This window comes from Saccopteryx leptura, chromosome 2 (genome assembly GCF_036850995.1).
Source record: "Saccopteryx leptura isolate mSacLep1 chromosome 2, mSacLep1_pri_phased_curated, whole genome shotgun sequence".
Classification (NCBI taxonomy): Eukaryota; Metazoa; Chordata; class Mammalia; order Chiroptera; family Emballonuridae; genus Saccopteryx; species Saccopteryx leptura.
The window spans coordinates 25342473-25367480 of record NC_089504.1 but is presented as its reverse complement, the minus strand read 5'-3'; the positions used below and the strand labels follow the sequence as shown (position 1 = coordinate 25367480).

General features: G+C 39.5%; 1 protein-coding gene across 2 annotated transcripts in view; it reads right to left on the bottom strand.

Moving 5' to 3' along the window:
* Positions 1 to 25008, bottom strand: part of TMEM245 (transmembrane protein 245) — an 81780-nt gene that overhangs the window by 22779 nt on the left and 33993 nt on the right. For both annotated transcript variants that reach the window (XM_066367492.1, XM_066367491.1), the window contains 7 exons: positions 20131 to 20235; positions 14838 to 14920; positions 11403 to 11493; positions 8336 to 8434; positions 6882 to 7013; positions 2918 to 3040; positions 2645 to 2790 (listed from right to left, as the gene is read on the bottom strand). In XM_066367492.1, the coding sequence (XP_066223589.1) occupies positions 2645 to 2790; positions 2918 to 3040; positions 6882 to 7013; positions 8336 to 8434; positions 11403 to 11493; positions 14838 to 14920; positions 20131 to 20235 (779 nt within the window). The remainder of the gene's footprint in view (positions 1 to 2644; positions 2791 to 2917; positions 3041 to 6881; positions 7014 to 8335; positions 8435 to 11402; positions 11494 to 14837; positions 14921 to 20130; positions 20236 to 25008) is intronic.

Sequence of the window (25008 nt, the reverse complement as noted above, 5' to 3'; positions counted from 1 at the left end):
AAATGAAAACCTAACCACAAATGCTTTTCATTTAGAATACTTATTCCGAATGGCAAATAACAATTAAGGTTCAAAAACTCAATGAGACAGTGATTATAAAGTAGCCACATACTTCAAAAGGCAAAGCTTGAAGAACAAAGACATTTTCACTGTTTGGTCATGCAGTCAACTCTCAATTTCAATTCCACTTTCAACTTATTAATGGACCATATAAAATGAGCTTAGTGATCAGCTTACCCGCAACATTGATAATGACTAATGATTGATGCCTATAAATTCTGATATCACTGAAAATTTGTAGACTAAACGATACTCTCAGGACACTACAATATTTTCATAATCATTTGTATAATATTTTTCCTCTTAAAATGTTTCTCCATGGAAAAATATATTCCATCTTGAACACAACCCTTCAGAATGACGAGTCTGACAAGAGCCCTTAGAACTAGAACCCACTGCTCTCACATACATGAAAAGATGCTTCAGAGGCATCTATATAAAACCTGTATATATTGTTTTATCTTGAATTTGACCCAGTAAAAAAATAGACCAAAAGCACTTAGACTGTTAAAAATCACCCTGAATTACAACCTTTAATTTATATAACTTGATATAGCTGTGGTCAGAAAAATGGCCCTGGCTATAACAAGTTCTCTAGTCTACACCATTATTTTAAGACCACAAAAATCTATCAGTTTTGAGAATCATTAGGATTATAACTCTGGTACTAAGGACTGTTAACTTTATTTTCCTGCATTAAAAATAAGATGATAAAATGAATAGGTTTTTCCAAGTGTACTCTGGAACCAAGACATGGGCTACTGTTAAGAGCAAGTGCATGATCAGTGTCTGCAAACCCAAGATGATAAGGCAAATATAACTTGTAGAAAGATCCTGATTTCCTCCCATCTCTCTCTGCAGGTGACCATATTCTTCTAATCTCAAGTTCCTTCCTGAGACAAACACCTGAATTTTTAGCTATCAGCTTCATGTGTCCTTCTGAAAAATCTTAACAGAACAAATTTAACTCATGACCTTCTCCCCTAACCACTCCTCCTAGAGGAAGGTATGGTGGTATGCCAGAAGGATAACAGGGTTTCAATCAGCTAGACCTAGATGCAAACCAATTCCAAGTAACTATGACATTAAAGAACTAGTTTAAAACAAAGGTAACTTCAATGTCACCCCAATAAATTCAATAAAAAAGGAAAAACTTATAAAAACAAATAAAAAATAAAACAAAGGATAACTTAGTTTTCATACCAAATATGCCATGAAAAAAAGGTGACTCGACTAACTTTCATAGGATGGTCAGCAAGTGGTTCATGCTAAGAAAACTACAGTACAAGAGAAAATGTAAAAACAGATTTGAAGATAGAAAAGCTATTGTGAGAATAAGAGTCAGTGCTAATGAAGATTACTTTAGGAAAATAAAATATCTTTTGTGAAGTTCTATATGGACAAAGTAGGTATTTTTTTGTAAAGCTTGGATTAAGTCACACTTTACCCAGGCCTTGCTGGTAGGAAGAAGGGAGAAAACCGATCCAAGTTTCCAGAGAGGACATTATTTCAGGAGCATTCATCCTATCTGAATGTAAGAACATTTTCCAAATACCAAAGGGTATTTTCACCAGCTCTTCCATGAATACAGTGAAAAAATAAGCAAAGCTTAGTGAGACAGGATTATCAGGTCAAATCAAGATTTCTGTAGAAGACCAGTTCCAACCAATGGTATTTTTTTACAAGTATATGGAAACAGGAATGCCAGAAAAAGAGTCACTATTCAAGAGAAACTTAGAGCCACCTGGCTAACAACTTATGAGAAAAAGGAGCTCTAACAGATAATATAAGAATTTAATAGGAGTAGCTATTCATAAAAAGTAAAAATGTAGTCCAGTGTCAATGATAAGCCCAGAGCAATGAGGGACAAGGACTTCAAATGAGGGGCTTCAAAGGCCTCTCCCTACCGGAAATGATGAAGAGAAAATAAGGGGCAGGAGCCTGTGACCTGGAAAGAGCACACGAGGAAGAAATGTAGAAGCACCATCTCATTCAGAAACTACGCCTACAATTCATGGGCCCCAGAAGACACAATGGAAGTTTCTGGCCAGAACCTGCAATGCACACAGAGCCTCTGATGTAAAGATAATTAAAAACTTTGCATTGCCAGTATCCAACCTTCCCCCACCCACCGAAGGCACAGCTGGCTGAGGGGGGAGGAAGGAGGACACAGGAAGGCCACCAACTCCCTCCCTGAACAAAGCTGGAGTTCCCGAGGAGCTTCCAGAAGGAGGCTTCCGAGAGCAGGAGAGCTGTGTGTGTGTGCACGGGAGAGGGCGGGGTCCTGGGCAAGTGACAAGGGGAGCAGGAGCTACAGCAAGAACCTGCGGAGGAAAAGCTGACGGGACAGGACATTACATTTCTGTCAATCACAGGCTGGAGCAGGATATGGAGACTGTTCGGAATGTTTTCTTATCAACATTTGCACTGTTCCTATTATCCTCTGAAAAGAAGATAAAAAGTTCTGAAGACACAAGTTCCCTCACCAGTTTAGTGCCGAATGTTACTAGAAAAGACAGAAAATGGGCTTCTGACAGAAAGAAGTTTCCAAAGGAAATCAGAATAGCATCAATCTCACCCCTACCTGATAGCTTCTTCCACAGACTGGCCAATAATATTGGAAGAAGGACCTGGCTGAGATAGTGGTGTCAGGCTGATCACCCACTTCACTGGCTTGTAGTACTCATCACTGGAACTTAATAGATAAAACAGGGTGGTCAGGAAAATTATCTGCAAAACAAAGGACAGTAGCTCCTAAAAAATCACATTTGCGAACGACAGGAAGGAAACACACATGGGCCCGAGAACACACTTTACTGTGGGAGGAGGTGGGGCCCGTTTTTGTCTACATACGTACGAGCGAGAGCACGAAGTTGAGCAGGGCCGTGCCGCTGTAGAAGAGGATGGTCAGGAGCGTGGTGACGGTGGTGAAGAGCAGGCTCACGTTCCTGCTCATCACAATCCACAGGGACTCCAAGATCTGAGAGCAGAAGCTGAGTATCAGAACTAATCCTCAGGAAAGAAGCTTCTACAGGGAGGTAGTGCGCTTTTAATACAGTACCATACACTGAAAAGACAAGAACTGAGTGTTGTTTTATTTTCTTAATTTGATTGACTGATTGAGAGAGAGAGAAATGTTGACTAGTTGTTCCACTTATTTATGCATTCATTGGTTGATTCTTGTATGCGCCCTGATCGGGGACCGACTGGCCAGGTCAAGAACTGGGTATTACTTTGAATGCAAAAAAAAAAAAAATCATTTGAAAATATGAATATCGATTAGTAAAGAAAATGATTAAGTAAATTATGGTGAAGCTACTCAAAATAATATTAGGCTGCCATTAAAACCATCACTATTATAACATAGGAAAATATTTTATGATTATAATGCTGACTTTATTTTATTTATTTATTTTTTTCCCTGAAGTTGGAAACGGGGAGGCAGTCAGACATATTCCCGCATGCGCCCAACCGGGATCCAACCCGCATGCCCACCAGGGGGCGATGCTCTGCCCATCTGGGGCTTTGCTCTGTCAACCAGAGCCACTCTAGCGCCTGAGGCAGAGGCCATAGAGCCATCCTCAGTGCCCGGGGCCAACCTTGCTCCAATGGAGCCTTGGCTGCGGGAGGGGAAGAGAGAGACAGAGAGGAAGGAGAGGGGGAGGGGTGGAGAAGCAGATGGGCACTTCTCTTGTGTGCCTTGGCCAGGAATCGAACCCGGGACTCCTGCACGCCAGGCCAACGCTCTACCACTGAGCCAACCGGCCAGGGCTTATAATGCTAACTTTACAACACAAGATAAAGAGAAATATATATATATATATATATATATATATGGCTAGCATGATTATAACTATGTAAGAATGGTTTGCATCAGAAAAATATGTACAGGAGAATATGTCAAAAGGCAACTTGTGGTTACCCTCAGCTTGTAGGTCCACAAGTGCAGGTCACAAAAACCTAGCATTTGTCTTATTAGCTTCCTCCCTCCTTGCCACCTTCAACTTAGCTTCATCTACGACTACCAAAGCATCGTCACTAAAATCACCATAAAAGAAATGACCAGACAGGGTCAAGGACTGAGCTCTGCAGCTGAAAAAATCACTCCTTACAAAGACGAGGTTCCTTATACTAACACCTACTGAGTTCCGTTGCTCCATCACCTGCAAACGTACTAGAACCAGCTATTAAAACTAAGGTTATTAATATATGTTAAATATAATTAAAGGAAGATGTATATCATCTACAGCACACCTTCATGTTTTCATTCCCTATATCTTCATAAATTTAAATTCCCTGATGATAAGGTCTGTTCTATTCTCCCCAAGTAATGAAAAACATGGAAGCAAAATGATCAGATAAACACTTTCCCTTAGTTTTCAAAGTGCTCCCATAAACCTCACAACACTGCACGGGAAAAAATGCAGATGATCATCATCTTTATTCTATAACTGAAGCTCCAAGGTTTTTTTTAAAACTTCTCAAGGGCAAGGAGCTAATAAGTGGAACAAGAGCCGGGACCAGAACTCGTAACGTCTTGATTTTAAATTGGTGCCCTTTCCAAAACAGCAGTTCTGTTTTCTGTCAGTTGTTCAAGTTACACCATCTGTGCTATGAAAGGCCTATCCATTCCTTTCCTACCTCAAATGTACCATTTATAAAGGCACATTTTGTTGTCCTCGGCATTTCTTGCAAACCTCAGCTCAGTCTTACTAAGAGAACTTTGTCAGACTGGGTTCATTTACAAAAACTCCTTACATAAAGTCTTGAAAAATGTTTCACAATGCCTACAAAAATATGCATGATTGACTGTCTGACCCTGTGGGGTACAGGAATGAATGAATAATGGCACTGATTCCAAAAAGCAAACCAACAATGCCCTTACTTGTGACTTTGACAAGCATTCTTTTGGGGGCCTCAATCACTTCGGAATTTTATCAAAAAAAAAAGTTTTGAATAGTTTCTGGGTCACACTGATAGGAAATGCACTGTGGTAATTCTTAAGAAATTAACTGAATTCATTAATTGTAGACTGGTAGTCGCCAAGATCAAGGAACCTTTCTGTATACTCAAGGGGATTAAGAAGGAGGGTTTAGAACATAAGAAAGAGCTGCTGGGGGCCCTGGCCGGTTAGCTCAGTGGTAGTGCGTCGGCCTGGCATGCAGGAGTCCCGGGTTCGATTCCCAGCCAGGGCACACAGAGAAGCGCCCATTTGCTTCTCCACCCCTCCCCCTCTCCTTCCTCTCTGTCTCTCTCTTCCCCTAACACAGCCGAGGCTCCATTGGAGCAAAGATAGCCTGGTCGCTGAGGATGGCTCTGTGGCCTCTGCCTCAGGCGCTAGGATGGCTCTGGATGCAACAGAGCAACGCCCCAGAGGGGCAGAGCATCGCCCCCTGGTGGACATTATGGGTGGATCTCAGTAGGGCGCATGCGGGAGTCTGTCTGACTGCCTCCCCATTTCCAGCTTCAGAAAAACGCAAAAAAAAAAAAAAAAGAAAGAGCTGCTGGGCATTACAAGCATGATGGCGGAAACAGATTTCATTTCAAACTGTTACAGCTCTATTAGGTGATTAACAGGAAGGGAGAGTGTGAGTCAGGAACGGGGGTAGGAACCGAAGGACTTGTAAGAGAACCCTGAAGGAAGTCCAGGAGGGCACTGAGGGACTTGTAAGAAAGTCGCATCTTTACCTTTATCTTCCATATTAGAAAGCCAAAAGAGAACGTCTAAAATTGCAAAACCAAGAAAGAGCAGCATAAACATTACTTTAGAAATTTAGAAGGGAAAAACCCAGAAAAAGCTAAACCGAGGGTGGGGTGGGTAAACACACAATACAATATACAGATGATGTATTACAGAATTGTGCACCTGAAACCTATTCAATTTTATCAACCACTGTCAGCCTCATAAATTAATCAAGTTAAAAAATAAGATAAAATAAACTGGCAGCTGTTTCTGTAGAATGAGACTAAAGAGGAGTTTTAAAGCAGTGGTTTTCACCCTTTCTACACTTGAGGACCAGTGATCTAAGACAACCTCAACAGTATTTTCATCCATGATAGGGGCTGATAAGGGAGCAATCACCCAGAGCACAAGCGAATTCAACTAAGATCACTGACTCTAAAATCTTCATAAACATTAAGGTGGTTAACTTTGTCACAGGCCTGCGGTTAAAAAATACTGTCTTAAAGAATTTTTGGCTTTTCAGCTCTGGTCATCTATTATTTTGATAAAAATTAAACTTAAAACATCTATCATTGCAAACCTCAACTTTTGTTAACTTGATGAAATATCCCAAGTTTATTCTAGTAATGTTCTTCTCATCTCTGAGAAGCCACAGGCTGAGACACCCCACAAAGTACACTGCTGATAAAGGGTGGACATTAAAACTTAGCAGCACTGCTAGCTGTTCTTTGCTGCCTTCTACCCTTTGTAAAAAAAAAAAGGCAGAGGTAGATGGTATATGGGGTTGAAAACCAAATTTCCATCTGCCAAAGGGTTCCGCCCACCAGAGAGACAACTCCCTCTCGAGTGGTCCAGCTAAAGACACTGTGGTCAGCCTCTGGGGATGAGGCTGCCTACCTCAGAGCTGACAGCCACAGCTCCGTGCACATGCCTCCTGAGTCAGCATCTCTTGGTTCTCAGGTCTATGGCTTTTGGACATCTTTCTAAATAGTGTATTTAGGATTTTCAAAACTGCATGTGTGGCATTAAAAACAGGGTGCACTATAAAGGCCTATAAGAGTATAAAAAACACTGGAAATCAGTGTTTCTGTTTTTACAAATAAGTCCAGTTCAACTATATATAAATACTATTTCTTACAGAAAGAAATGTCTCGATGTTCTCGTGGACAAAGGACGCGATATCCTGCCAGTCCAGTATATCTCCCAGCCAGCTGTTCTGACGATTTATGTGCATCTTGTGTCCTTTGTGCCTTCCGGAATGTGTTACGTTCTACGGAATAAAACAATTCAGATGTGAAATCTCCCTCTTAACCTAAAAACCAGAAAGTATAAACAACCTATTTTGTTTTAGGTCCACCTGAGCACTTCGGTAAATACACAGAGGTGGAAAACTTTGCATTAAGAAATCAATTACAACCTCCATCTAAAGACCTAAAAGATACTATTTTTTCCATGTACATGCTAGTTACCAAGTCTAAGCAAGTCTCAGCCTCGCTCAAGTGCTTTCCCCTAAGTACCCTTGTGAACCCCTTCATTCCTCAGTGCAGTCAACTGTACACAAACACAGCATTTCCTTTCATCCCCCCCCTCCCCCGCCTTCTTAGTCCCTCTACTTTTCCTCGGTCTCTCACTTTTGCTTTTTATCCTCCTTTCCTCACCACCCTTATTAACCTTTCATACAAGATAAAGGGAGTGGTGGGGTGGGGAGGAGTATGAAAAAGCTCACCTAAAACTAATACAGTGTTATGTGTCAATTCTATCTCAATCAAACGGGGAAAAACATGAACAAGAACCAAGGGGTGTCTAACTTGTCTACCTGGAAGAGAATTACATTGACAGGAATGCAGGAATGACTAGGTTTGAAGGAGAGATGAATAAAACAATTTCACCTGTTTATTTTTGGTTATTTAATGTGGTCATTAGAAAAGATAACATTAGGTGGCTTCCACTACATTTCTACTGCACAAAGCTAGTCCAAACGGCGAGACGCTGCTGTGGAGAGTGAGCAGAAGATGGAATACTGATATAACAGAGCAGGGGTAGTCACCCTTTTTATACCTACCACCCACTTTTGTATCTGTTAGTAGTAAAATTTTCTAATCGCCCACCGGTTCCACAGTAATGGTGATTTATAAAGTAGGGAAGTAACTTTACTTTATAAAATTCATAAAGCATAATTACAGCAAGTTAAAGCATATAATAATAATTACTTACCAAGTATATACTTTATGTCAGATTTTCGCTAAGTTTGGCAGAATAAATCTTTGTAAAACAACTTACTATAGTTAAATCTATCTTTTTATTTATACTTTGATTGCTCCACTACCGCCCACCATGAAAGCTGGAACGCCCACTAGTGGGCGGTAGGGACCAGGTTGACCAGCACTGCACCAGAGAGACTGGTGGATTCTGCCATGGAGATTAACCATCAACTCACTCTGATTTATAGTGACCTAAGGTTTAAGACCTTGCAGCTTAAAAATCTCAGTGAATGAAATCTCAGTATTAACACAATCCTATCTGGTCACTGGGTCTATACAGTAAAAGGACTTTATTAGTTTACAACTGAAATCCTTAGCTAAAATAACTTACCTTTACAAACCAAGAATGATACAGTCTGTCCCAAAGTTCTAGTACTTGCTTTTCAATCAAAGCCGTATTGTTCACCTTATCACCGAGAATTTTATGAAGCTAGAAGATAGACAGATATGATCTGGTTTAATATTCCAGGCAATAATCCAGCACAATGAATACAGGCTGGGTCATTACATTTGTTCCAAATCAAACTGAAATGTCCCAGACTGTTTAATTGCCTCTAGCCACATTATGTTCTTTTCATAAACTTTGCTCTGCAATACTCCCAGAAATCTCCTCTCTCTCGTCTTTTGCTCCTTTGTTCTTTCTTCTATCCTTCAGTCTCAAGCAGAGCTACTTTGGGCTATAAAAGAATGGCTCAAAGCCATGTTTATGGACTTCTCTGATCATATCTGCCCAGATAAAACCTTTCCAATGTGACCCCAGTGCCTACCTGTTACATAGAAGTCTCATATTACATTTATCACTATTATTAAGAATTGCCACAGATCTTAAGAGATATTTTAGAAACTTAGTTATGAACACAAATATTTCCCTTAGTTTGCAGGAGATGTCAGGTCTCAGAGTTATGACTGATCAGAATGGCTGCAGGATCTATGGGCATCAAGTATACTTCAGGTAACTTAGAGAAAGGCTATTCATTATAGTATCTTCTCCCATATTTTATGTGTCATTAAAACTCTACGGTAATATTAAAGGCACTTAAAAAAAAAGATTTTATTTATTCATTTTAGAGAGGAGAGAGAGAGAGAGAGAGAGAGAGAAGGGGGAGGGGCAGGAACCATCAACTCCCATATGTGCCTGACCAGGCAGGCCCAGGGTTTCAAACCAGCGACCTCAGCATTCCAGGTCAACGCTTTATCCACTGCGTCACCACACATCAGGCTAAATGCACTTTTTAAAGGGCAAACATTGATCTATAGTCCTACTTTCCTTAATAAAACTGGCCTCTTCATTTCCTTTGCAACTTTCTGCCTGTTTGCATAGACATAATTTAGACTTCTGTGTTTTCTTTTACATCATAAACATTTCATATTTAGCCTTCATCACTAATCTTCACCTTTACTTGTAATGGGGGTTTCATATTAGTTCATTAAGTTTTGGTGTTTTCATTTAATCATTACCAAATCATAGGATATATAAATAGTTCGCAATTTTATTTTCTAAGTGAGAGGAGGGGAGATAGACAGATTCCAGCATATGCCCCCTGACCAGGATCTACCCAGTAACCCCCATCTGGGGCCAATGCTCCAATCAACCGAGCTCGCCTCAGCGCCCAGGGCAGACATTCAAACCAATCAAGACACTGGCTGCAACAGAGGAAGAGAGAGAGAAAGGGGAGAGGAAAGGGAAGAGAAGCAGATAGTTGCTTCTCATGTGTGCCCTGACTGAGAATCAAATCTGAAATATCAGTACACAGGGCCAAAGCTCTATCCACTGAGAGATCCAGTCAGGACCCTGTGATAGTTCTGAGATTTATGTCCATATATTTATCTTTCACTTTTCTTTCTTTTTTTTAATTCAGTGAAAAGAGGGGAGGCAGAGACAGACTTCTGTATGCACCCTGATTGGGATCTACCCAGTAAGCTCACTAGGGGGCAATGCTCTGCTCATCTGGGGTGTTGCTGTGTTGCTCAGCAACCAAGCTCTTCTTAGCACCTGAGGCAGAGGCCATAGAGCCATCCTCAGCTCTCATCCTCATCCAACTCACTCCAGTTGAACCATGGCTGCAGGAGGGTAAGAGAGAGAGAGAGAGAGAGAGAGAGAGAGGGATAGAGATAGAGAAGCCAGAGGGAGAGGGGTGGAGAAGCACATGGGTACTTCTCCTGTGTGCCCTGACCTGGAATTGAACCTGAGGCATCCACACACCAGGCTGATACTCTACCACTGAGCCAATCCACCAGGGCCTCACTTTTCAATAAATATACTTAAAAGACTTACACGTGACACTTGATTATATTATGTTATAGCCCCAGGAAAATCAATAATACACATCTTTCTCTTGACTTGATCACAATTCCATCCTTGGGTCAGTAGATTACTATACACAATGTGTACAATTTTCAGGATACCTTTTTTTTTTCAAGATACCTTTTTACCCCAAGACTTTGTTTTGACCTTTGAATACAGATTCACACACTAAACCTCTTTTTCTGGACACAACATGTCTCACTCCAACCAATTTTGTCAGTCCCTAAATGGTCCTAATTACTTAAATATATTAAAACTCCAAATCGCCTTCATTCCCATAGGCTATACGAGAGGGGACAAAAAGAATATCCCCAATCCGTATCATGGAATCTGATCTGTAACTGCAACAATGGTATCTGTTCCTCAATCATTGCCCTACCTACTCAAAGCCTGAGTCAAGCTCTTCTCAAGCACATTTCTTGCTTCTATACCTTGGGTCACTCTTCTTAAAATACACTCTTCCTTCTCTTTATTCATCTACAACCTATCATTCCTTCAAGGTTCATTTCGACTGCCACGGGAAAGCACTGAGCTCAGCTCCAGGCACACACTCCTAGCATACCACTAGGAAGAGCAAGGGATTTGGAGTCAGGCTTCGGGTAGAAACCAAGCCCTGCAATTTACTACCTGAGCCCTGGGAACTGACCAAGCCCAACTGAGTTTGCTTCTTTGTCCGTAAGTAGGCAAAATAATTCAGGCTTCTCATAGCTTTCTTGGAAAGAATGAAATGAATCGGACACTGCAAAGCACAGTTATCAGCAGGTAATAGAATTTAACATGCCCTAATACTTTTTACCCCCCAAAAAACCTTACTTGACCACCAAGCTTAGTGATCATTTCTTCCTAATGCACAAATAATGAATCAGATCTATCTTGAACAAGAAGCAAATGGCCAACTTCTAGTACTATTCAGTATGATCATCCAGAAAGGTTTAATTTCATTGTATGTTGCTTGTCAACTTGTAGATGTAAGCCTATTTCAAAATGGAAATTATTCTGAACATAACTTCCATTTATGCTTTAGCAAAGCATGAAATCACTACCAAGAAAGACCTTACAAAGAGAAAGGCACAAAGAGAAGTATTTCCCTTACCTTGTGGGTTATCCATTCTCGTCCATACTGATAAACATTGTTAGCCGCAGAATTGAGGGCTCTTTGGACTACCTGAGCCTCAGGAAGCCAACTAATTTAAAATAAAGAAAGAAAAAAAATGAAAAACTAGCACAGTTTTACTGTACTGCACCAATAACTTTTTAAACTCAATGTATTTAAACAATTAGTAACTGACTAATTAGTAACAGTCATTAGTAAATGACTGTTGATCAGTCATTGATACAGAGATACAAATGAATACACACAGGAGTCCTTGACTTTTAGGCCTAACTGGCCAAATTCTAATATTCAGGACATCTTTTCAAGCTTGCCTTGTCTTTCAGAGCCACTTCCTTCACAAGTTCTCTGTCATGCTGCTCTGCTGGGTTTCTCTGTCCCTCAAGTCCTGGGTCATCAAACAGCACCAGAGAAAGTGGTTCTGGGACATTGATGGTCAGCATCTGGGACTCACAATGCTAGTTTTGAAACTGCGGTCCATCAGAACTGCTGAGACACCTGGCCCAAACCCAGGCCTACTGAAAAAAGAAACTGAGGCTAGAGTCCAGCGACCTGTTCCTTAACAAGCCCAGAAGTCATCCTGGAGCACACTAACATTCAAGAACCACTGATCTAAGGAAGGATATACAACAATTAAGAAGGTGAATCACTGTTTTCAATTTTCTGTTCACTAAAGATCTTTTCAGGTGTGAAGCACTCCTGAGCAGAGTCCCATCTGTACTAAGACCTGCAGTCTACGAACGTTACTCCTCGTGCAGCAGCGACAGGTGGCCTCCCCATATTCCTGTCAACCAAACAGGCATGTGCCTTCATCAATAATACGTGGCACATGCCTAATGTTTTCCAAAGGAGGTAGTATTTTCACATTTTCTTTTTTAAATAAGTGTTTTTTTAAATTGATTTTAGAGAGAAAGTGAGAGAAACATCGATTTGTTGTTCAACTTTTCTATGTATTCACTGGTTGATTCTTATATATGTCCTGACTAGGGATCAAACCCACAGCCTTGGCCTATGGGGATGATGCTCTAACCCAGTGGTCCCCAACTCCTGGGCCACGGACCGATACCAGTCCGTGGGCCATTTGGTACCAGTCCGCAGAGAAAGAATAAATAATTTAACATTATTTCCGTTTTATTTATATTTAAGTCTGAATGATGTCTTATTTTCAAAAAATGATCAGGCCCTGGCCGGTTGGTTCAGCGGTAGAGCGTCGGCCTGGCGTGCAGGAGTCCCGGGTTTGATTTCCAGCCAGGGCACACAAGAGAGGCGCCCATCTGCTTCTCCACCCCTCCCCCTCTCCTTCCTCTCTGTCTCTCTCTTCCCCTCCCACAGCTGAAGCTCCATTGGAGCAAAGATGGCCCGGGCACTGGGGGTGGCTCTGTGGCCTCTGCCTCAGGCGCTAGAATGGCTCTGGATGCAACAGAGCGACGCCCCAGAGGGGCAGAACATCGCCCCCTGGTGGGCATGCCGGGTGGATCCCGGTCGGGCGCATGCGGGGGTCTGTCTGACTGCCTCCCAGTTTCCAGCTTCAGAAAAATGAAAAAAAAAAAAGACCAGATTCCCTCTGTTACATCCGTCTAAGACTCACTCTTGACGCTTGTCTCGGTCACGTGATACATTTATCCGTCCCACCCTAAAGGCCGGTCCGTGAAAATATTTTCTGACATTAAACTGGTCCGTGGCCCAAAATAGGTTGGGGACTACTGCTCTATCCAATGGAGTTACCCAACCAGGGCCTTGCCATATATTCTTAATTGTCCCTCACAATGTTGTAGAGATATTGACAACTCACAAATTGGTTCAAATATTTAATATTAAACAGTTCATCATACCCTCCACATAAGCAAAATATTTGTGAAGCTTTTTGCAAATTCTCAGTCAGTTCAAGTACTTTTAAGCAAGTAAAACAAAACTTCAGAGACACATAAATATAATAATCTTACAGTATAAAGATATGAACAGGAAATCTGGATCATAGAGATGTGATCTGGGAGAAATTAATTTAAGTATCTTTTAAATTACTCTAGTGTTTATAGATTCAACAGTGGTTTGAAGAGACTGCTAAATATTTTCAATTTTCAATTACATGGTACTACATTTCTATGGGGAAAATTATATCCTGTAGTGATATTCAGAAGTGAGAGGATTTACAGAAGCATCTGAATAAATCCTTCATGACTAATATTAGGCTTGGGGAAAGTCTTGCTAGCTTCCGTGAAAACACTTCACCAACATACTCATATAGGTGTCTTAACAGCAACAGACAGGAGGAGCTGTTGTGAGGCCAAGTCAAAGGACTTGGTTCACTCTAGACCTCCTTACAGCAACTGTCTTCCAGGAGACACGGGCCATATCGGAAAAATATATTTCATTTTTTAAAAAGATTTGATTTATTGATTTTATGGGCTGGGGGCAGCAAGAAGTATCAACTCATAGTTGCTTCACTTTAGTTGTTCATTGATTGTCATATGTGCCTCGACTGTGCAAGCCCAGGGTTTCAAACTGGCAACCTCAGTGTTTCAGGTTGATGCTCTATCCACTGCATCACCACAGGCCAGGCTCATTGATTCTTTTTTTTTTTTTTTTAAAGACTTTATTATTTATTTTAGAGAGAAGAGAGAGAAATGGAGAGGAGCAGGAAGCATCAACTCCCATATGTGCCTTGACCAGGCAAGCCCAGGGTTTTGAACCGGCAACCTCAGCGTTCTAGCTTGACGCTTTATCCACTGCACCACCACAGGTCAGGCCAGGCTCACTGATTCTTAACTGCATCTCCTCCACTAGGAACATCCACAGAATTTCTCACAAGGTCAACTGCCTTCTTTAAGTATAGGATTCTACTAAATATTGAGATTTGCAAGAAACCATTACTATTATTTGATATTCATCCTCACTAATTTACTCCTAAAGAATTAGACCCTTTCATGAATCTCCAAAGTCTAAACAGTTTTTCAAAATCCACCTACATGGAATGATACTTGATCAGAAACACTGGGTGTGAGTGCTGACTCTGCCACTGGTAGGTTACTATTTCAAGTTCCTTAATCTTTGATCCTTCCTGTTTCCTCATCTGTGAAATGGGGATAATCTCTTCAACTTATGGCACAGTCCCTGCTGTGAGGAAGACAGGTCACAATGTAGGTGAAAGAACTTTGTAAATTATAAACATGCTATAAACTGTAAATTTCAGTTCAAATAAGGTATCATTTACTATAAACTTTCCAGAATCTTAAGCACTTCCCTACCACCCTCTCCCATAAAATTCATACGCAAAAATGACAACATTCATCAAAGCTTTAGCAAACCCTATCTATCTCCTTCAAGGCAGTGGCATCAATGAAGACCACTACATTCAAACAGATACTGAACCTAAGTCATCCAACCCTTATTCTTGTTAATATAAAACATTATTCTTACTTTGCCCACTCGGGGTGATTTGCTAGAGTTTCATTAATCAAACTGCTTGTGACTTCAATCATGTGTACACTCTCTTGATGTACCTGTATTACAGATAAGGAGAGAAAAGAATCTCAATAAAAAAATAAAACCAATTTAACATTTATTTTTCTCCAACTATTACTGGAACAATATTTTAGAGTCACATAATTATACCTTATTTGCAATCAATTTAGAGACCTACACTGAACAGCTGCTATACATAATACTCTATGACACACACTATGAGAAATAAAGATATACATAATAGCTCCCTGCCTTCAAGAAGCTCAACAACTATAAATAGATATACACAAGTATATATATACACAAATAAAAATATATTTAGCTCACATGTGTGTACAGCATAAGTATATATACATATATACATGTATGTATATATCATAAATAGTACCAACACTATAAGACGTTAAAGAATTATAATGCAATGCAAGATAACACAGGCAAATATAAGCAACTGAGTAAGGTTTCTGAGTAAAAAAAAAAAAAAAAAAAAAGCCAACTGAAAATGTTCCAAAAAGGAACAAGCTCTACATGATTTTACTTTGTTTAAATTCAATACACATATTGAGCATATGCTTTATCCTGGTGAGGATCCCATATTTACTTGAAAGGAACATGAATCTGCTGCTGTCAGTTGGGTCAAATTGACTGTCAGTGTTTCTCAAGGCTTACTAATTTCCTACCGACTTATTCTCCTAATTATTGCAAGGAGTATTATTTAATCCCCAACTATAATCTTTGTCTATTTCACCTTCTAATTATGAATATTTTACTTCATATTTCAATGACTGGTCAGGACACACAGGAGAGGCAATCATCTGCTTCTCCACCCCTCCCCCTTCTTTCTCTTTCGCTTTCTCTCTCTCTCTCTCTTCCTGCAGCCATGGTTCAACTGGTTTGAGCACATCAGCCCTGGGCACTGAGGATGGCTCCATGGAACCTCCACCTCAGGTGCTAAAAATAACTCAGTTGCAAGCATGGCCCCAGGTGGGTAGTGCATCAGCCCCAGATAAAAAATGCCGGGTAGATCCGGTCCGGGCGTCTGTCTGTCTCCTCTCCTCTTCTCTCACTTGGAAAAGAATGAATGAATGAATGATGGAATGAATGAATGCATGAATGTCTTTAAAGTATATTTCTTATAGATAGTATTTAGTTTGAATCTGCTTTTGATATCCAGTCTGACAATTTTGACATTTTGATTGTTCAGTTGCCTCACGTTATAAGCACTGACCTGACTGGATTTAGGTCTGCCAGTTTGCTGTTGGCTTTCTATCTGTCTCATCTCTATTGCAGTTCAACAACCCTTCTTTTGTGCTAAGCAATTATTCCATTGTATACCACTTTAGTGCCCCTAAAATTTGGGTTATTTAGTGGTTGAGATTTATCTTAAACTTATCACACCTTTAATTTATACAATCTACTTTAAGCTATATTGACTTACTTTCCAGTAAAGTATAGGAACTTCATACGACTGTAGTTCCATTTCCATTTTCTCTCTGTGCTATAGTTATAAATTTATGTATTTTTTTCTATGTATATTATAAACTCAACAATACAATGCTATAATTTTCCTTTAAAAAGTCATATGTTGTTTAAATAAATTTAAAGAGAGAAAAAAGTATGACTGTTATAGCCACATCTTTATAAAATGCTACTCATTTCTCCCTTTGGACACAAGTTATTTTTGGAGTCATTTCTCTACAGTGTGAAGGAACTCCTTTAGCATTCCTTACAGTACAGGTCTGCTATTAAATTCTCTCAGTTTTAGTTTATCTAGAGAATATTTTTATTTTGCTTTAACTTTTAAAGAACAGTTTCACTGAATATAAAACTCTTGCTTGACCAATCCCCCCCCTCCAAGACTTTGAATATATCATTTCAATGTCTTTTGGTATCTCCTGTTTAGTATGAGAATTAAGTCATTAACTGTTTTTGTTGTTTCCCTACATGTAATGTGGAATTCTCTTGCTTCCTTCAAGATTTTCTCTTTGTCTTTGTCTTTCAGCAGTTTTACTATGATTGTGTCTAAGTGTGATTTTTGTGTTTTTGTATATTTACTCAAGGTTTGTTGAGCTTCTCGAATCATGAATGTTTCTCAATCAAAATTGGGCAGTTCCAACCATTATTTCTTCAAATATTTTTTATTTTGGTATTGGTAGACATAGGCTCAGACACTGCACATAAGAAAGCTTCCTCCCTGCAATCTGAGATGTGTGAAAGCTGAGAAATGCAATCAAAGGCACAAATTTGCAAATCTCCCCAACTTTCAACATTTACAGGGCTCCTTGGGGTCTCCCATACACATGCATAGTTTAGCAATCAGTCTAAGATGTGCGGTTGATTAATTTCAGCCCCTCTATGGCTTTCTTGCTTCCACACTGCCCCCTTTTAACTTGCCATGTCCATTACTTCCTATGGGAAAAGCTGCAATTTTTGCCGCCTAAGTGAGGCAGGATGATATTAATGCAAGCAAGAAAGCCACAAACAGCCCTGCCAGTGGCTCAGTGGATAGTGTCAGCCCGGCATACGGACATCCAGGTTCAATTCCTAATCAGGGCACACAGGATGATCTGATCAGGACATCCAGGTTCAATTCCTGATCATCTGCTTCCCCGCACTCCGCCTCTCCTTCTCTCCTTCTTCCTCTCCCACAGCCAGTGGCTCAATTGGTTCAACCGTGGTCCTGGGAGCTGAGGATGGCTCAGCTGGTCTGAGCCCGTCAGATTCAAGTGCTAAAAACACTTTGGTATTAGAGTATCGGCCCCAGACGGGGTTACCGGGTGCGCCCCAGTCAGGGGAATGCAAGATTTTGTCTCACTATCTCCCCTCCTCTCACTTCAGAAAAAGGAAAAAAAAAAAAGAAAGAAAAAAAATAAAGCCACAAACAACCTGTTTTTACTAGGTAGCAGTGTTTCATGAGCAAATACTCCTCAATCTGTTGCTTAACTGGTCATTTTCCAGTGCTCTGATACAGTGTTTTAAAAAATCTTTATTCTGTTTTATTCTTGCTTTCTATAGACAGCAATTTCCTGAGACCTTCACCCTGCTCTTACCCTATGATTTATTAGGAAGATGGACCCAAAATAAATCCTCTAATAAATTGGATTTTGATACAAAAGAAAGAAAGTAGTCAGGATGACCCTGAGGCGTTTCACCTGAGCAAGGAGACTGGAGTGGTCAATTCCTACATGGGAAGACTCTGAGGAGCACAGACAAGTGAGGCAAGGTCTGAAATTCAGTTCTGACATGCCAAAGTGAGATGTCTATTAGACGTTCACATATACATCGTCACAGCAATGATTCCTTCATTGGCTGGGAGAAGAGACTACTAGATAACCCATAAGTTTCCTTCAAAAGCTCAGTCTGAATGAATCCTAGAGGACAATGAAGCGGTTCAGTACACATGTTATCAAAGTTCCGGGAAGCAAAAGCTCACTGAATAGAATGAGCAAGGAAAAAAACTTGAAAGATGAACTAATTGAGATGGGTGGCAAGAAGACCCCATGAAAGGGGACAAAGAGAAAAAATTAGAAGACAAGTAGGAGAAAGAGAAGAGGGAAAAACGGAAGGCCACACTGGTTTCTCTAAGAACAAGAATGGAAGATAAAATTGTGCAGCAATAGGTGAAGGTAAAATATGACCCAAAGACAGGTCTCTAAACAAATTTGTACAGTCTATATTATATAAGTGACTACACATGATTAATATGCAAAGAACAGATAGGAACTATATAGATGGAAACAGAGGTACTGAGAGCAAGCTTTGAGCAAATAGTAAGACTAAGGGCGTATTAAGGCTAAGAATGACAGAGAATTGGATGTCCAAGTAGAGATGTTATGTAGCAAAAAGCAATGCAATCCTTTACCAAATAGCTGCATATTAGGTTATTTATCAATAACAGTTACTATTATACTTCTATTGTACTTTATAAAATTTTTCATATCCATAATTGCATGTCAGCTTCACAATTCCTTGAAAACAGTATATCAAAACCCGGAATGCAGAGTTTAGCAAAGTTAGATAAAACTAAAGATTAAAATACACTATAGAGCCTGACCAGTCGGTGGCGCAGTGGATAGAGCGTCAGACTGGGATGCAGAAGAACCCAGGTTCGAGACCCCGGGGTTACCAGCTTGAGCACGGGCTCATCTGGCTTGAGCAAAAAGCTCACTAGCATGGACCCAAGGTCACTGGCTCGAGCAGGGGTTACTCAGTCTGCTGAAGGCCCGTGGCACATATGAGACAGCAATCAATGAACAACTATGGTGTCGCAACGAAAAACTGATGATTGATGCTTCTCATCTCTCTCTGTTCCTGTCTGTCCCTATCTATCCCTCTATCTGACTCTGTCCCTGTAAAAAATAAATAAATAAATAAATCACATAAAATACACTATAGAAAACAGAAAAACAAAGTCAGCAAGAGACATCATTGGAGAGAAACTTTTAGCTGTACTTGAGAGAATGATTTTCTTTGATGAGGTAAAAAAGGGGTGCTATGAACTGAATGTATTCCTCCAAATTCATATGCAGAAATCCTAACCTCCAACGTGATGGTTAAGAGGTGGGGCCCCTGGGAAGAAATTAGATCACGAGGGTAGAGCCTTGATGAATAAGGTTAGTGCCCTTATAAGAGCACAGGAGAGAAATAACTTTCTCTCTGCCAAGTAAGGATATAAAGAGAAGACAGACAACTGTAAACCAGGAAGAAAGCCTTCACCAAGAAGTCAATGATGCTGGCACCTCCAGAACTGTGAGAAAGAATATTTTCTGTTCAAGCAATCTAGTCTATGACATTCTGTAATAGCAGTCAGAACAAAGAAGAGGGAGAGGAAGTATTAGCTGGAAGGACTTGGAGAGAGAGAAATCAAGATCCCATGGGCTATCAGCAGAAAGACCAATGAGACAAGAAGGGAAGGAGCTCGTCAAAAAATTCTGATCCAGTAAACAGAGTACTAACCAGTTTAGGGGTCGTAAGACCAGGTCATAGTTTTCCTATTGACAGAAGAAGCTACTTGTTACTCTATCTCAATTTTTTCTCATGCATTTACCTCTGAGGATTTTGATGATAATAAATGCGTGCAAAAAAATATACTAGGTAAAACCAGGAATAAAAAAAATGATAAATGTTTTAGCTGTTATACATATGTACAAGCAAAGTAACATTTTCAGTACTGTTTCTCCCTGCTTCTTATCCCTATTACAACTCTAACAAGAGGTCAGTAATGGTAATAGTAATTACTGTACTCTACCTTTGCAGTCAGGAGTAGGGCTAAAAGAAGGGTTCCTATCACTAACAAAAATATGATGAAAATGCTAATTATTTTGTCTAACATCTTCTCCAACCAGACGATCATCTGCACAGAAATGAAAAAGAGAATTACTCAGCTGTAAAGTACAACTTAATAAATACAAGAAAAAACAAAACAGAAAACACATAAGCATTCAAATATAATGAAGACAAAACAGAATATTCAGCATTGCAAAGCAAACTATGGAATAATGACTAAAGCAGTGAAAGCTATAAGCAACTTCACAAAACTAAGTAACAGTATTAACTACTGCTGTTACATAGTTTATTATTGCCAATTCTAAGAAAAAGCAATTGATCTGAGCATAACCTTTATGTTTGAATTCTCATTCTATGGTAATTTACATTTCAAATGATAATTTATAATCTGGAAAATAGTCTAAAGAAAAGAATGACAATCCACTGACCTCAAATCTTATGAAATTTTACTGTCAATTAGCAAATATAGGTGACTTCAGAAAAAGTATGGCTCTTATAAAACAAGTATGTCTTAAATTATACATAGTAATACAGGAGCAGATTAAAATAGAACTACTTTCAATATAAGAGTTTTTTTCCTATGATGTCATTAGGGTTATAAAAACTAATTATAAAAACCTAATGTTAAAATAATGATAAATACCAATTACAGAACAATGGTCACTCTGGGTGGGAAAAGGATCAGGGAAGGATACAAACAAAATGGACTTTAATTATATAAGTAATGTTGTATCAAGCTGGAGGGGAGGGTAGGCACATGGGTGTTCTTTACATCTTTTAATATTTAAAATAATTCATAATAAAATACTTAAAAAATCTCATTCAACTGCAAATTTCTATTCTTTTAAACATATAAGCTTTACAAGACAAATTATAATTGACTACAAATAAAAAGTAGTCATTAATATAATGGTTATTCCTCAATCATTAATTAAAATTATGCTCTCCTAAATACTCTGACATTCCATTTTGAGTATAACTTCTCTCATTTTTCAATCACAAATACTGACATATAAATTTTTTTTATTTTCAGAATGTATCAATCTGCTAGATCTGTAGAATTCCTGCCATCCAAAACTATTATTCAACATTTCAAAAATACAATCAATTAGACTGATAACTGTTGAAACACAACATGCACTCCTCAACTCCAAGGTGAGCTACAATATTATAGAATAAGTTCTTCATAACTTAAAATCTGAAATATTCTTTCCAAACAATGAGTTAAAATCCAAAAGATAAAAATGGTAATTTATTTAAAAAAATGACTTTTAAAACATTTATTTTCCACCCTTTTCTTTCATGAATGATACTGTCACTCAGAGGTCAATGCTACAGTAAACTCCAAGATGAAAAGTTCACCTTCTTTCTTGACAATTACAGCTTCAAACAGAAGAGTTAATTTTCAGTGCATGCTACCAAGCATTGAAGACAATGCAGAGTTAAAAAAATAATAACTGGTTTCTAAGATATGGAAGGTCAGATGTCATATTTTAAATGTAAGTTCTAAAATCAAAGAACTGAAAAGTTTTACCATCAGAAACCAACTCTACACCTAGTTCTTGAGACAACTTTCTGAAGAAAGAGCTAGTGTTGTATTACTCCTCTTTGTTCTCCAGAACCAAACAGCACATGGCACATGGTAAAAGCCCAGTTAATACATATCTGAATAGGCAAGAATAAAATAATTTCAGAAATAAGACCAGATTTGTATTCACAATTACAGTTTCTGAAAATAACTTGGGAATCTCAATTTTTTTTTCAGAAGTCATATCCTAAAATGTATTTTTTAACATAAATGATGCTCTATTCACAAAAAATATATATCTAAATTTGTGTCTGTATAAATTTGTTAAATTTAACATATAAAATGTAATATTCACAAACATATTATGTACATCAACATCACAAAATCAAATGTTATGTTTTTAAAATACAAGTAAAATTTTCCTATGACAAACTATATAATTAAGGGTTAGAAAAAATCCACACTGAGGGTCACCTAGATAAAAATGTACATTCGAAGAATAACAGTAATAGTTAATATTTCATTAAAAATTTAAAATGAATAAAATCAATATATAAGCTAAAAATGTTAGGAGAATTTCTAGCCCCATTATGGCTGGCTGAGATTTTTTAAAAAAATGAAAGGACAAAAATAGCAACAGCAAAAGAGGGACAAAAGTGGGAAAGACAGGTCGGCAGTGGTAGAGCATGGACCTGGCATGTGAAGTCCTGGGTTCGATTCCCCACCAGGGCACACAGGAGTGACCATCTGCTTCTCCTCCCCTTCCCTGCACCTTCTCTCTCTCTCTCTCTCTCTCTCTCTCTCTCTCTCTCTCTCTCTCCCTCCCTCCCTCTCCTGCAGCCATGGCTGGATTGATTTCTCTCTCTCTCTCTCCTCTCCTGCAGCCATGGCTGGATTGATTTCTCTCTCTCTCTCCGTCCCTCCCTCTCCTGCAGCCATGGCTGGATTGATTTCTCTCTCTCTCTCTCCTCTCCTGCAGCCATGGCTGGATTGATTTCTCTCTCTCTCTCTCTCCTCTCCTGCAGCCATGGCTGGATTGATTTCTCTCTCTCTCTCTCCTCTCCTGCAGCCATGGCTGGATTGATTTCTCTCTCTCTCTCTCTCCTCTCCTGCAGCCATGGCTGGATTGATTTCTCTCTCTCTCTCTCCTCTCCTGCAGCCATGGCTGGATTGATTTGCCGTGGAGCCTCCACCTCAGATGCTAAAAAGAACTCGGTTGTAAGCATGGCCCCAGATGGGCAGAGCACTGGCCCCAGACGGGGATAGCTGGGTAGATCCCAGTTGAGGCACATGTGGTAGTCTATCTCTCTTCCTCTCATTTAAATAAAAATAAGAATTAGAGTGGCAAAGACTTATTAAGGAATAAAGGGAGATAGAACAAGTCAAGAAAAGAGGAGAAATAGGGAGGGGAGAGCTGGTATGTGGAACTAAGGACCAAAGGAGGAGAAAAACAAAATGGAGAGAAAATTTATAAGAAAAAGAATTTCCTGAAAGAGTGAATGGAACAAGATACACAAGGAAACAGGAAGTCAGAGACACAGAAACAGAAAAACAAACAGGAAGTAATGGAGAAGGGGAAGATGGAGGAGAGAACCTGGAAGGGGGTGCAGTTCCCCAAGGCTGATCCTGGTCTGTGCTCTGCTTTGGGCAAAGGAAACTAGACCACCTGTCACCCCTGCCTTGCTCGTGGAAATCTTGTAGTATCTAGAAATTTCCCCAATCTTCTGTGCTGTGAGAAATTAGTTTTTAAATTTTATTTTCTAAAAAGGGGAGAAATTTTTTTTTTTGAGAGGAGAAATTTTAAAATGACACTCTGAATGCTTCAAGTATAAAAACTTAAAAGATATTGGTAAATTTATAGCTACTTAAAATGACACTCAAACTTCTAAACTCACTGGCCTTATTTATCAAGCTATTTAAAAAGTATCATGCCACTACTTAGTTTTCTATTCTATCATAAATGTAGACTTATAGGCTTTTATTTTGCTTCCCCCCAAAAATTCTAGGTGAGTCTTACTGCATAAAATCAGTATTAAGAAATACAGAGTCTGACCAGGTGGTGGCACAGAGGATAGAGCGTCACACTGGGACACAGACGACCCAGGTTTAAAACCTTGGTCACTGGCTTGAGCACGGGCTCATCTGGTTTGAGCAAGGCTCACCAGCTTAAGCTCAAGGTCGCTGGCTTGAGCAAGGGGTCAAGCCTAATGGTCTGCCCCTGGTCAAGGCACATATCAGAAAGCAATCAATGAACAACTAAAGTGCCGCAATGAATAGATGCTTCTCATCTCTCTCCCTTCCTGTCTGTCTTTCCCTATCTGTCCCTCTCTCTGTCTCTCTGTCACACACAAAAAAAGAAAGAAAAAGAAACGCATAGAACAACTAAGTCTTGAGAAATAGGTTGTAACTTAACTATACATCGTGTTCTCTTTCACCCTCACTTCTCTTGGTTTCCTAATTCACTCCACTTGAGCTTGAAATACTATAGTAAATGCCCAATGCTGCAATTTTCTGACTTTGTATGTAATATAATAAAATAATCTTGGCCCTGGCCAGTTGGCTCAGTGGTAGAGTGTCAGCCCAGCATGCGGATGTCCCAGGTTCGATTCCCCCCTCCCCCTCTCGCTTCTCTCTCTCTCTCTCTCTCCCCCCATCCCTGCCACTGCAGCCATGGCTTGATTGGAGCAAGTTGGCCCCAGGTGCTTAGGATGGCTCCATGGCCTCCACCTCAGATGCTAAGAAGAGCTGGTTGCTGAACAAGGCAACATCCCAGATGGACAGAGCACCACCCCCCAGTGGGCTTGCTGGGTGGATCCCAGTCAGGGCCCATGTGGGAGTCTGTCTGCCTCTTCTCTTCTCACTGAATAAAATAATAATAATAATAATAATAATAATAATAACAATCTTCAGCTTATTTGTATGCTTTTCTGAAGCAAACGCTCTCAGAACTTCAAGAAGTTACTCCAGCTCAACACCAGTGCTGTATCTATGCTACATGGAGTCAGCAAGGAAAAGGAAAGAGGTCTGATCTCTTAGAACTCACTCACTGTAAATTAGGCTCATCAATTAGCTTTAAATTAGGCTCATTTAGCTTTAAATCAAACTAAACTTAGTGACTTTACATCTCCTTTCTCTCATCTTTTAAGGAAAATTTCATTTCAATATACATATACAAATTAGGAAACTACATTAAACCACCTACTTCGAGCAAAATAATAAAATGTGACTTGTGTTTGCAGACTATCATCTGCCAAGAATTAAACGTATATATTTACTTATAACAGTTTTGTAGGAAATGAAAATATGCACAAC